This window comes from Anomaloglossus baeobatrachus, chromosome 1 (assembly GCF_048569485.1).
Source record: "Anomaloglossus baeobatrachus isolate aAnoBae1 chromosome 1, aAnoBae1.hap1, whole genome shotgun sequence".
Classification (NCBI taxonomy): Eukaryota; Metazoa; Chordata; class Amphibia; order Anura; family Aromobatidae; genus Anomaloglossus; species Anomaloglossus baeobatrachus.
In genome coordinates, this window is record NC_134353.1 from 203,779,273 (window position 1) to 203,791,516 (window position 12,244).

The window sequence follows — 12,244 nt, forward strand, 5'->3', positions numbered from 1 at the left end:
TACATAGAGATAAAGTTCCTCACATTTGCAGAATGTGCTCGTAAGTAGAGGGGTGACAGCGCCGCTGCTACCGCTCACCAGCCACTGCTGTCTACCACCGGCTCTCCCTGCAGACATCCACTCACCTCCCATAGTGACTGTCACCCCTCTACTTACTAGCACATTCAGCAAATGTGAGGAACCTTACCTCTATGTACGCAACCCGGTTGTCCACTGTGACCCACGCCCTCCTGTATTAACCATCGATGCAACCACCTTGAGAAAGGCTCTATGCTGAAACGTCTGTGTTGCTCTGGTTTAGGTCCTTTTGCAGTGTGTCTAATAAATTCACTTGCATTCTCGCTTTCATTTGTGTTTTGTACTGTTAATGATTGTTGTACGTATACCCTCTTTCACTTGTAAAGCGCCATGGAATAAATGGCGCTATAATAATAATAATAATAATAATAATAATAAAAAAGACATCCAAAAGAATTAAATCAGTTCTATATGTCTAAATGTGGTTATTTCAGAAGTAGGTGCATGGGTTTCTATCATCTCTATTCAGATACATAGATCCAGAAATTTCTTTTGCATATAAGCATTCTTATAGGTGACCACTGAATTGCTGTAGAAGATATTGAAGGTCAAAGTCAAAAACTATTATATAAAAAGAAAACGTAAAGCAAGCTTGAGAGCATTGTGCTCCTCTTGGTATCAAATTGAGAATAAAATAAAGTGGTAATTCTGTTGTGTTGGGGTCTTGAACCCCCAAATGTAATTTATTAATAAAATGGGCTTTTCACATTTAATTTTGGTTTTAGTTGTGATGTCACTACTGCAGGAGGGTGAACAAATACCAGGGGGCAGCAGAAAGGCTACACTGGAGCGGCCGGGGGTCAGGTTGATTTTTATACTCTTAAGGCAAGCCGATGCCCTACAAAAATGACAATTGAAACCCTGCTAAAGTCTCCATTGCCATTAAAGGAATTCAATAAATACTGAAACCAGATCTCCGCCATACAGACCTTGTAGGTATTTAAACTCCATTTTCTCACTAGCTCTAATTTTTCAATTGCTGTACTTCTTGGTTCTTCTGCAAGGACGACTGGGCCACTTCTCTGCTGTGTCCTTTCGCCTAAGGAAGCAAAAGAGGAGGATTCATAAATCTGACAATGAATAAGTGATGGAAGTCCATATCATCACCAAAAATATACAGTATACCGAACAATTATTGAATTAAAAAAAAAACTTTTGGAACAAAAACAAAGTTTGTCATTGAGTAAAGAGCAATTCCACCTTTAGATGAAAAAAAAAAACCCCACTAACTCCTAGGACATCTGAGACGTAAATATTCGGACAGCATTGCAGGGGTTCTGGCACGTTTATCTAAATGTGTACCCCGTTTGAAGCCTTTTCGGCTCACCGACCAACACATTCTCTATAGATACGTGCGACTTACTCATCACTAAATGTGCAAGTGCCCTTTAATTAAAACAAAAATTGGCCATGCATTGATTTTTCTTGATTAAGAGACACAGACACACTTATTCATCTTTGGCAAAATGACCATTCCAGTAGAAGTATTATTTAATGGGGTTGTCCAGGAGTTATTGATGGCTAACCTTAGCATATCCAGAAGCAGCCGCTGTCACTGGGAGCAGCCAAGTTACAGAGCTGCACGACTATCATTGACGGGCAAGTGCAGCCATCCATGGTCTCATAGAAAAGAATCAGGCAGATTACGCAAAATTACACTCTAATCAGAGTTTGATCTGATTCTCTCGGATAAGAGAATTGGAGCACACTGAAGAGAAGCTAGAGATCAAAATTTCCCAATCTTCTCCACTACGTCAGAGTGCAGAAATCGGACTCTCATCCAAGTGCAGTCAGATCATTTCTACTCCCTTATTTTCTTGTATTGTCAAGTGCGATCCGAATATCGGATCAAACTCAAAGAAGCAGCGATTTTTTTTCTCGGACAGACTAAAAATTTGACATGTGCACCACGGCTCCTTAGACTAACATTAGTCAAGGAGTGATCTGATGTTTTGTTGAATCTCAAAATCGGACCAAAAATATAGAGGTCTGCCCCTGCCCAAATAGTGCCTGCAGTCAGGTACTGTACAGATGCCACTTTTTGAATCAATAAGGGGCGAAAGTGCAGTACCCAGCAGCAGCAAATATTCCCGTTGCTAGAGCTGGGCAACCGGCACTAGGAACAGCTGATCGGCAGGGTTGCAGTGTGTCGCATGGGCAGCCGGCAATAGGAACAGCTGATCGGCAGGGGTGCAGTGTGTCGCATGGGCAGCCGGCACTAGGAACAGCTGATATGCGGGGGTGCAGTGTGTCGCATGGGCAGCCGGCACTAGGAACAGCTGATCGGCGGGGGTGCAGTGTGTCGCATGGGCAGCCGGCACTAGGAACAGCTGATCGGCAGGGGTGCAGTGTGTCGCATGGGCAGCCGGCACTAGGAACAGCTGATCGGCGGGGGTGCAGTGTGTCGCATGGGCAGCCGGCACTAGGAACAGCTGATCGGCGGGGGTGCAGTGTGTCGCATGGGCAGCCGGCACTAGGAACAGCTGATCAGCGGGGATGCAGTGTGTCGCATGGGCAGCCGGCACTAGGAACAGCTGATCGGCGGGGACGCAGTGTGTCGCATGGGCAGCTGGAACTAGGAACAGCTGATCGGCGGGGATGCAGTGTGTCGCATGGGCAGCTGGAACTAGGAACAGCTGAATGGCGGGGGTGCAGTGTGTCGCATGGGCAGCCGGCACTAGGAACAGCTGATCGGTGGGGGTGCAGTGTGTCGCACTCCCACCAATCAGATATTGATCACTAGCCTGAGGATAAGCCATCAATATTAAAATCCTAAACAACCCTTTTAAATATATTGTGTTGTTACAACAAATACAGGAAAGCATCTGTCACTATAACTGCAAGCAAAGTAAACAACAGTTATTGGATTATCTTGAATATTGCAACAATGATTGGTGAAACAACATCAGCCTGCTCTTCTCATACATGGTAGAGCGTCACTAGTTGGGCAAGTCAGATAATGGTCTTCACAGAAGCACCGGTCACGATCAAGGACCAGTTTTGTGATAGAGCTACAATGACAAAGTAACTTCTTACAACGTTTAAGATTACAGGGAGGAGGTAAATTCCACATCGATGGTACATGCTGATTCTACTAGCCTGGTCTGTTCACCTTAAGAACATCTAGGAACTAGGAACTTTCTAATGCTTAATTATGGATTCCCCACACTTTACAATATACCATGTACTGCAGAGAGAATGATGTTGCTTTTACACACAGATTAACATTTTAGACCGCTGGCATAAGATTAAGAGCACAAACATGATAGAATAATAATCAGGGTGTTATAAAGGGGAATAAAGGGGTTAGTGCAGCAGCAGCAGCTCCAGGGGTTATCCAGCAATGCAGTACCTGACGGAACAAATATATCATCTCCTTGTCCAGCCAGTCTGCTAGCTGCTGAGCTACTGGGAGAAATTACTGGAGACCTGGGTATGGAGAAGGATCCTAAAGAGGAGTACAAATTTTAGGAAGGTTAAAACAGTTCATACTGTGTCTGATTAATGGAAGGCACGAGTCCGAACGATGCCAATATGAAACGCTGATGACAAAGGATGCCCAAACAGGAACTGGTTCTAACTAGTGATGAGCGAGCATGCTTGTAACTACTCGGTACTCGCACGAGTATCGCTGTACTCGGGCTGCTCGGCGGGGACCGAGTAATCTCGCGATACTCGTGCTGTACTCGTGGTCTTCATTTCTGCATGTTGGCGCTCTTTTGAGAGCCAGCCCTCATGCAGGGATTGGCTGGCAGACCACTGCAATGCCACAGCCCTGTTAGTTGTGGAATTGCAGTGATTGGCCGGCCTGCACAGCGTGACCGAGCCTTTATATCGGCCGGCGCGCTGTGCTCTGCTCACAGCTATCCAGACAGTCAGTGCAGGGAGAGTGTCGCTGATTCAGGGAAAGCTTTGCGGCCCTTTATAGCTTTTTCAGTTGCAGGGCTGCAAACAGTGTGACCAAAAGTCCTTCTCAGGACTATTCTAGTTGTATACAGGCAGGCAGGGTATAGCCAGGTCGGAGTACAGTAGCAGAGTCCTTCTCAGGACTATTGTTGCTATATACAGGCAGGGTATAGCCAGGTCTGAATACAGGCTAGTGACCAAAAGAGTCCTTGTCAGGACTATTGTACCAGTATACAGGCAGGCAGGCAGGGTAGTGGTGACCGTATACCAGCCTTCATCATATCTGGGGCTGGTGTACACAGTGTAAAACAGTCCAGATAGTGTCTGACTTGTCTGTAATTGTCGCTCCCCAAAAAAACCTGTTAGGTTCTTATTGCGTCCGTGCTTGGTTTTTAAAACCGCACGTGTGTGCCTGTTGGTGGCAGCGTACAGGTGCACTTGTGTGCAATTTCCAGAAACTTTGATATAACGCACAAGTAGTGAATATACACGTCAGCAGTGCACAGCATTGCAAAATGCGCAAGGGCATTGGCAAGGAACAAGGAAGTGGACGTGATGGTGGTGCAGGCAGAGGCCGAGGTCGTGGGCAAGCTCTAATTTCGCCACAACAAAGGGCCACATCTAGTCGCTCGCACGTCCTGTCCCAAATTTTTGGGGACCGCAGCAGTACACCGCTCTTGAACCAAGACCAGTGTCAACAGGTTGTTAGTTGGATAGCAGATAATGCTTCCAGTCAGATTGGCACCACCACAAACACTCTGTCTTCCACACGGTCAAGTGTCAGTAGCCGTGATACTGCACCGCACATTTCTGAACCTGATCCTCCTTCCTACCACCAGGCTGAGTACACGTCCTCCTCGGACATTAATGATCCCACACTTGGACACTCGGAAGAGCTGTTCACGTTTTCATTCACACATTCTGGCCTCTCGCCAGCTCATATTGAAGTGGGTCATGAGGAGATCGTCTGTACAGATGGCCAAATATTTGAGCAGCCACGTTCTCACGAAGTTGGCAACGTGTCTCAACAAGTGGTGGACGATGATGAGACACAATTGTCAGGAAGTCAGGAGGAGGAGCAGGGTGCGGAAGAGGAAGACGACGTGGTGGATGATCCAGTAACTGACCCAACCTGGCAGGAGGATATGCAGAGCGAGGACAGCAGTGCACAGGGGGAGGGAGGCGTAGCATCACAACAGGCAGTAAGAAGCAGGGTGGTGGCCCCAGGCAGAAGTCAGGCAACCGTTCCCCGGAACAACACGACGACACAAGGTGCCTGTACAAATGTTAGGTCACCCCGAGTTTGGCAGTTTTTTAAGTTGGATCCAGATGATTCAAAAAAGGCCATTTGCAACACCTGCCGTGCCAGCATCAGCAGGGGTACCAAAACTAGCAGCCTGACCACCACCAGCATGATCAGGCACATGTCAGCCAAGCACCCGACTTTGTGGGAAGTACAACAGAGTCGAGGAGCAGTGCTTGCTGATGTCACTGCTACGTCTTCGCTGGTTGTGCATGCGAGCCAATCCTCTGTCCATGCTGCCTGCGAACAAGCCTCCTCCACTCCTGCACCTGCAGTTGCCTACGCAGAAAGAACACCATCATCAAGCACGTCCTTGTCCCAGCGCAGCGTTCAGTTATCCATTCAGCAAACCTTTGAACGCAGGCGCAAATACACTGCCAACACCCCACATGCCACAGTTCTAAATGCTAACATTTCGCGACTGCTTGCGCTGGAAATGTTGCCTTTTAGGCTGGTGGAGACAGAAGCATTCCGTGACCTGATGGCGGCAGCTGTCCCACGTTACTCGGTCCCCAGCCGCCACTATTTCTCCCGGTGTGCCGTCCCCGCGTTGCATAACCACGTGTCACAAAACATCACACGTGCCCTGAACAACGCTGTTTCACCCAAGGTCCACCTAACCACAGACACGTGGACAAGTGCTTGCGGGCAAGGCCGCTACATCTCGTTGACGGCACACTGGGTTAATATTGTGGAAGCTGGGACCCAGTCTGAGCGAGGGACGGAACACGTCCTTCCCACACCAAGGTTTGCAGGCCCTACCTCAGTCAGTGTTTCACCCACACTCTACAGCTCCGGAATGTCATGCTCTTCAGCCTCCTCCTCCTCCTGCGCATCCTCATCCACTGTGCCCTCCACACCAGTCACAAGCTGGAAGCACTGCAGCACTGCCTCGGCGAAGCGGCAACAGGCTGTGCTGAAGCTAATCTGCATAGGTGACAAACCCCACAATGCAGAAGAGCTGTGGACAGCTCTGAAACAGCAGGCAGATCACTGGCTCACACCTCTGAACCTAAAGCCAGGAAAGGTCGTGTGTGACAATGGCCGGAACCTAGTGGCGGCTTTGAGGCGAGGCCAGCTGACACATGTTCCATGCGTGGCCCATGTGCTCAACCTCGTGGTTCAGCGGTTTATAAAGTCATACCCAGAGCTGTCTGATCTGCTGGTAAAAGTTCGCCGCCTGTCTGCACATTTTCGAAAGTCACCTACTGCTTCAGCCGGCCTTGCCGGCTTTCAGCGCCGTTTGCATCTTCCGGCTCACAGACTGGTGTGTGATGTCCCCACGCGTTGGAATTCAACTCTGCACATGTTGGTCAGGATATGTGAGCAGAAGAGGGCAGTTGTTGAGTACCTGCATCACCTAAGCCGTCGGGAAATGGGTCAAACTCCACACGTAACACCTGAGGAGTGGAGATGGATGTCAGACCTATGTACCATCCTCCAAAACTTTGAGGACTCCACCAAGATGGTGAGTGGTGATGACGCCATTATTAGCGTCACCATACCGCTACTCTGCCTTCTAAAACGGTCTCTGCTGAAAAACAAACATGATGCATTGCAGGCGGAGCGCGATGAGTTGCAGCAAGAAACAGTAGTGGGTGTGGGTGATAACACACAGCCCAGCCTCGTCTCATCACAACGTGCAGTGGAGGACTATGACGAGGAGGAGGATGAAGACATGGAGCAACTCTCCGGCCAAATTGAGGATATGACATGCACACCAGTCATATCCTCGGTTCAGCGTGGCTGGCCAGAGGACAGGGTAGATGAGGAGGAGGAGGAGGAGGAGGACAGCATGTTCAGTCATCTTGTTGGTCAGGCTACTGAAGTCCTGGCTGTTAAGAGTCTGGCGCACATGGCTGACTTTATGGTAAGCTGCCTGTCTCGTGACCCTCGCGTTAAGAACATCTTGGCCGACAATCATTACTGGTTGGTAACACTGTTAGACCCACGCTACAAGGAGAACTTTTTGTCTCTTATTCCCGTGGAGGAGAGGTCAACCAAAATGCAGCAGTTCCGGAAGGCCATACTCACGGAAGTAGGCAAAGCATTCCCCTCACAAAACGCTAGCGGCATAGGTCAGGAATCAGTGGACAACCGAGGCGTACAGCCGAGAGAGGCACAAGTCCAATCCGCCAGAGGTAGGGGTACAGTCTTTAAGATGTGGGACAGTTTTCTCAGCCCCTCACGTACCACAGCCCCTGAGGTGCGGGGTAGTGCCACAAGAAATCCTAAGTTTGCCCAGATGCTGAAGGAGTACCTTGCAGATCGAACAACTGTACTCCGACATTCCTCTGTGCCTTACAATTATTGGGTATCCAAGCTGGACACGTGGCATGAATTGGCTCTCTACGCCTTGGAAGTCCTGGCCTGCCCTGCTGCTAGCGTTTTGTCAGAGTGTGTTTTTAGTGCCGCAGGTGGAATCATTACAGATAAACGCACCCGCCTGTCAACTGAAAATGCTGACAGGCTGACTCTGATCAAGATGAACAAGGGTTGGATTGGGCCAGACTTCACCACACCACCAGCAAATGAGAGCGGAATTTAAAGTTTGCCATGTACCTCCACTCACCCATGGGTACACACTTCTGGACTTTGGATAATCGCTGGACTGCTCCTCCTTCTCCTCATGCGCCACCATGATGATGACCGTTACAAATTGCAATACTTAGGCCTTTGTTTCAGGTATACCCCCAGTGGTAAATTTTTTCGCCCATTCTTTGCAGAATGGACATTACAACGACAGGAGACCCGCTCCTTTGCAATGGGAACAATGTTTTGAGGCCCTCATGCACGTCTCTACCCAGGGACAACGTGGAGCCTCCCAATTTTTGGCTGCCCTGCCTAAGGGCTATACTATAATACACCCACTTCCTTAAAATGGACACTTAATGTTTTGAGGCCCTCATGCACGTCTCTACCCAGGGACAACGTGGAGCCTCCCAATTTTTGGCTGCCCTGGCAAAGGGCTATACTAAAATAGACCCACTTCCTTACAATGGGCACTTCAGGTTTACAGGCCATCATGCACGTCTCTATCCAGGGACAATGTGGAGCCTCCCAATTTTTGGCTGCCCTAGCAAAGGGCTATACTAAAATAGACCCACTTCCTTACAATGGGCACTTCAGGTTTACAGGCCATCATGCACGTCTCTATCCAGGGACAATGTGGAGCCTCCCAATTTTTGGCTGCCCTGGCAAAGGGCTATACTAAAATAGACCCACTTCCTTACAATGGGCACTTCAGGTTTACAGGCCATCATGCACGTCTCTATCCAGGGACAATGTGGAGCCTCCCAATTTTTGGCTGCCCTGGCAAAGGGCTATACTAAAATAGACCCACTTCCTTACAATGGGCACTTCAGGTTTACAGGCCATCATGCACGTCTCTATCCAGGGACAATGTGGAGCCTCCCAATTTTTGGCTGCCCTGGCAAAGGGCTATACTAAAATAGACCCACTTCCTTACAATGGGCACTTCAGGTTTACAGGCCATCATGCACGTCTCTATCCAGGGACAATGTGGAGCCTCCCAATTTTTGGCTGCCCTGGCAAAGGGCTATACTAAAATAGACCCACTTCCTTACAATGGGCACTTCAGGTTTACAGGCCATCATGCACGTCTCTATCCAGGGACAATGTGGAGCCTCCCAATTTTTGGCTGCCCTGGCAAAGGGCTATACTGAAATAGACCCACTTCCTTACAATGGGCACTTCAGGTTTACAGGCCCTCATGCACGTCTGTATGCAGGGGCATTGGTGAACCTCACAATTTTGGACTGCCCTGGCAAAGGAAAATACTACAAAGACTCACTTCCTCAAAATGGGCACATTAGACTCAAGAGGCCTTCATGTATGTCTCTTCTCAGGGACATCGGAGTGCCACACAATGTTTTCACGTAAAATCTTTCATGTATTAATCTCAAAAAGTAACATACACCAGCTCTATCTCACTATTGGGTATGTGCCCTTAACATTTCTGCCATGAAAAATCATTTTGGAGTCATTTTGGAAGGTTTTCTGGTGAGTCCGTAAAAATGGCGTGAAACCAGAGCTGTGGAGTCGGTAAGCCAAACCTTCGACTCCGACTCCGACTCCTCAAATTCTCTTGCACCGACTCCGACTCCGGCTCCGACTCCGACTCCTACATATATTGCTTATAGTTAGGTGAAAAATTTATTGTAGTACATGAATATGTGTATGTGAACATCAGACATTTAATAATTTTTATGATACAATAATCAAGATATTTGGATAGAACATAAAATATATTTATTGGAATACAACTTTAGAACACAAAAAACTGTAATAAATTGTAAATATGTAATACACTATGTAATATACAGTAGATTACATATATATCTTGTGTGTGTGTATATACACTGTATATATATATATATATATATATATATATATTATATATATTACATATTTACAATTTATTAGTTTTTTTGTGTTCTAAAGTTGTATTCCAATAAATATTTTATGTTCTATCCAAATATCTTGATTATTGTATCATAAAAACAATTAAATGTCTGATGTTCACATTGTACTACAATAAATTTTTCACTTAAATATAAGCATTATACTAAATGTTGTTATTTAGTAAAATATTCAGCACATTCTGCATTGCACTCCTGTCCCCAATTTATTATATATTTTAGGAGTCGGAGTCGGTGCATTTTATACCGACTCAGACTCCACCAAAATGAGCTCCGACTCCGACTCCACGACTCCGACTCCGACTCCACAGCCCTGCGTGAAACGCGGACAAAATTGTTCACAGCTGTGACTTTTGAGTGATAAATGCTTCAAGGGGTCTTCCCCATGCTGTTGCCATGTCATTTGAGCACTCTTCTGAGACTTTTGTGACATTTTTAGGGTTTCTCCATGCTGCCGGGGGGTCATTTCACAAAAATACTCGGGTCTCCCATAGGATAACATTGGGCTCGTTGCTCGGGCCGAGTACACGAGTATCTTGGGAGGCTCGGCCCGAGCTTCGAGCACCCGAGCTTTTTAGTACTCGCTCATCACTAGTTCTAACGTAACATATCTACGGACGTAGTAGCCAACTACTGTCGTTTTATTATATGCAAGATTGGTCTGGCCGAAAACTTGATAACATAGCTTAGATTGCGAGAAATCTCTAAGCTAGGAGTCAGGGGTCCATGACACACAGAAGGGCACTGAAGACCCCAATTTATTAACTGGGCTTGCGTGACCGACCACTGCAATCTCTGAGAATGTTTGGTAAATGTTTGCGTTTGGCAAAAAATTCATAAGGGTGGAAACATGTCCCTGTGCCCTTTTAAATTAAAAGTTTAATTAATTATATTAATACTTTGCTACATGAAAAAAAAATAGGAATTTCTACAAGTGGGTGACTACTTTCAGATAAAAATGGACATCATTATAATCTCAAATTCCGTATGTGCTTGGACATGATGTATCAAAAAAAATACAGAACCGGCTTCATAGAGTTAACAAGTTCATTAATGAAACAAAGTACCTAGATCTATATGAACTTTTAGCAGATGATGTCACCCACAGACACACCTTGTGCAGATCTATAAAGCCTTCTTGTTTCTTGCTGCCTGTGTTTGCTGTTGGCAGAACTAACATGCAAGAACCACAGTTCCCATGAGTCCTTTATACTCAATCGATAAGTACAATGAGGTGTTGTGATAAGTGCAAGGTCTCTAGTACAAGGAGGCGCTGTAATAAGTACAAGGTCTCTAGTACAAGGAGGTGCTGTAACAAGCACAAGGTCTCTAGTACAAGGAGGCGCTGTAACAAGCACAAGGTCTCTAGTACAAGGAGGCGCTGTAACAAGCACAAGGTCTCTAGTACAAGGAGGCGCTGTAACAAGCACAAGGTCTCTAGTACAAGGAGGCGCTGTAACAAGCACAAGGTCTCTAGTACAAGGAGGCGCTGTAACAAGCACAAGGTCTCTAGTACAAGGAGGTGCTGTAATAATTACAAGGTCTCTAGTACAAGGAGGCGCTGTAAAAAGCACAAGGTCTCTAGTACAAGGAGGCGCTGTAATAATTACAAGGTCTCTAGTACAAGGAGGCGCTGTAACAAGCTCAAGGTCTCTAGTACAAGGAGGTGCTGTAATAATTACAAGGTCTCTAGTACAAGGAGGCGCTGTAACAAGCTCAAGGTCTCTAGTACAAGGAGGTGCTGTAATAATTACAAGGTCTCTAGTACAAGGAGGTGCTGTAATAAGTACAAGGTCTCTAGTACAAGGAGGTGCTGTAACAAGCACAAGGTCTCTAGTACAAGGAGGTACTACGATTGTGCTGTTGAGTAGACTCCGTAGTAGAGCTGTGTTGTGTGTGAAGACTGAGCAATCTGCTTTTCAGCATGACATACACAATCTGGCCAGTGGAGGTGGTTGGTCAATTAACAGTGGCGATGGGAGACATGTGACGTCTTATAGTACAGTAAGGGGAGATGAGAGGAAATCCTCTCCTCAGAGTACAGGGCGCGGGATGTGACTGCATGTAAGACGTGATCGCCAACATTAGACAGTACATTGGTAAATAACTAATATTAGTGCATGTGAACCATTAAGCACAATTTTTAGAGTGCAAAAGCCTTAGGCACATATATAATTACTTTACTAGGAAAATCTGGGTACTTTCCACATTGCCAGTAGCAGGTAAGTGATTTCATTTTGGCTTTCCATCATTTACTAAAGAGGTTGTCTCATTGATAAATGTACATGAACCACACTCCTAAAATTCAGACATCCGTGGTTATTAACATATGCAAAACCAATGGTACGAGTGTCATCAGTGTTTGATGGTCAAACTGGCCAATCTGACCACAGCGTCATCGGTGATTTTCACATATGGATAAATTACAAAGCTTTCTCTTATTCACTGCACTTTTAGGCTATGTGTCCACGCTGCGGATTTACCGCGGATTTTCCGAAAATCTGCAGCAGCGGCA

The 12,244-nt window shown here is 46.5% G+C and overlaps 1 protein-coding gene across 5 annotated transcripts in view; it reads right to left on the reverse strand.

Annotated features, from left to right (window-relative positions):
* ARFIP1 (ARF interacting protein 1) overlaps window positions 1-12,244 on the reverse strand; it is a 189,705-nt gene that overhangs the window by 71,457 nt on the left and 106,004 nt on the right. For 4 of the 5 annotated variants that reach the window (XM_075347794.1, XM_075347817.1, XM_075347811.1 and 1 more), the window contains 2 exons: window positions 3,431-3,526; window positions 1,008-1,117 (listed from right to left, as the gene is read on the reverse strand). In XM_075347794.1, the coding sequence (XP_075203909.1) occupies window positions 1,008-1,117; window positions 3,431-3,526 (206 nt within the window). The remainder of the gene's footprint in view (window positions 1-1,007; window positions 1,118-3,430; window positions 3,527-12,244) is intronic. The other variant, XM_075347825.1, reaches the window with a different exon arrangement.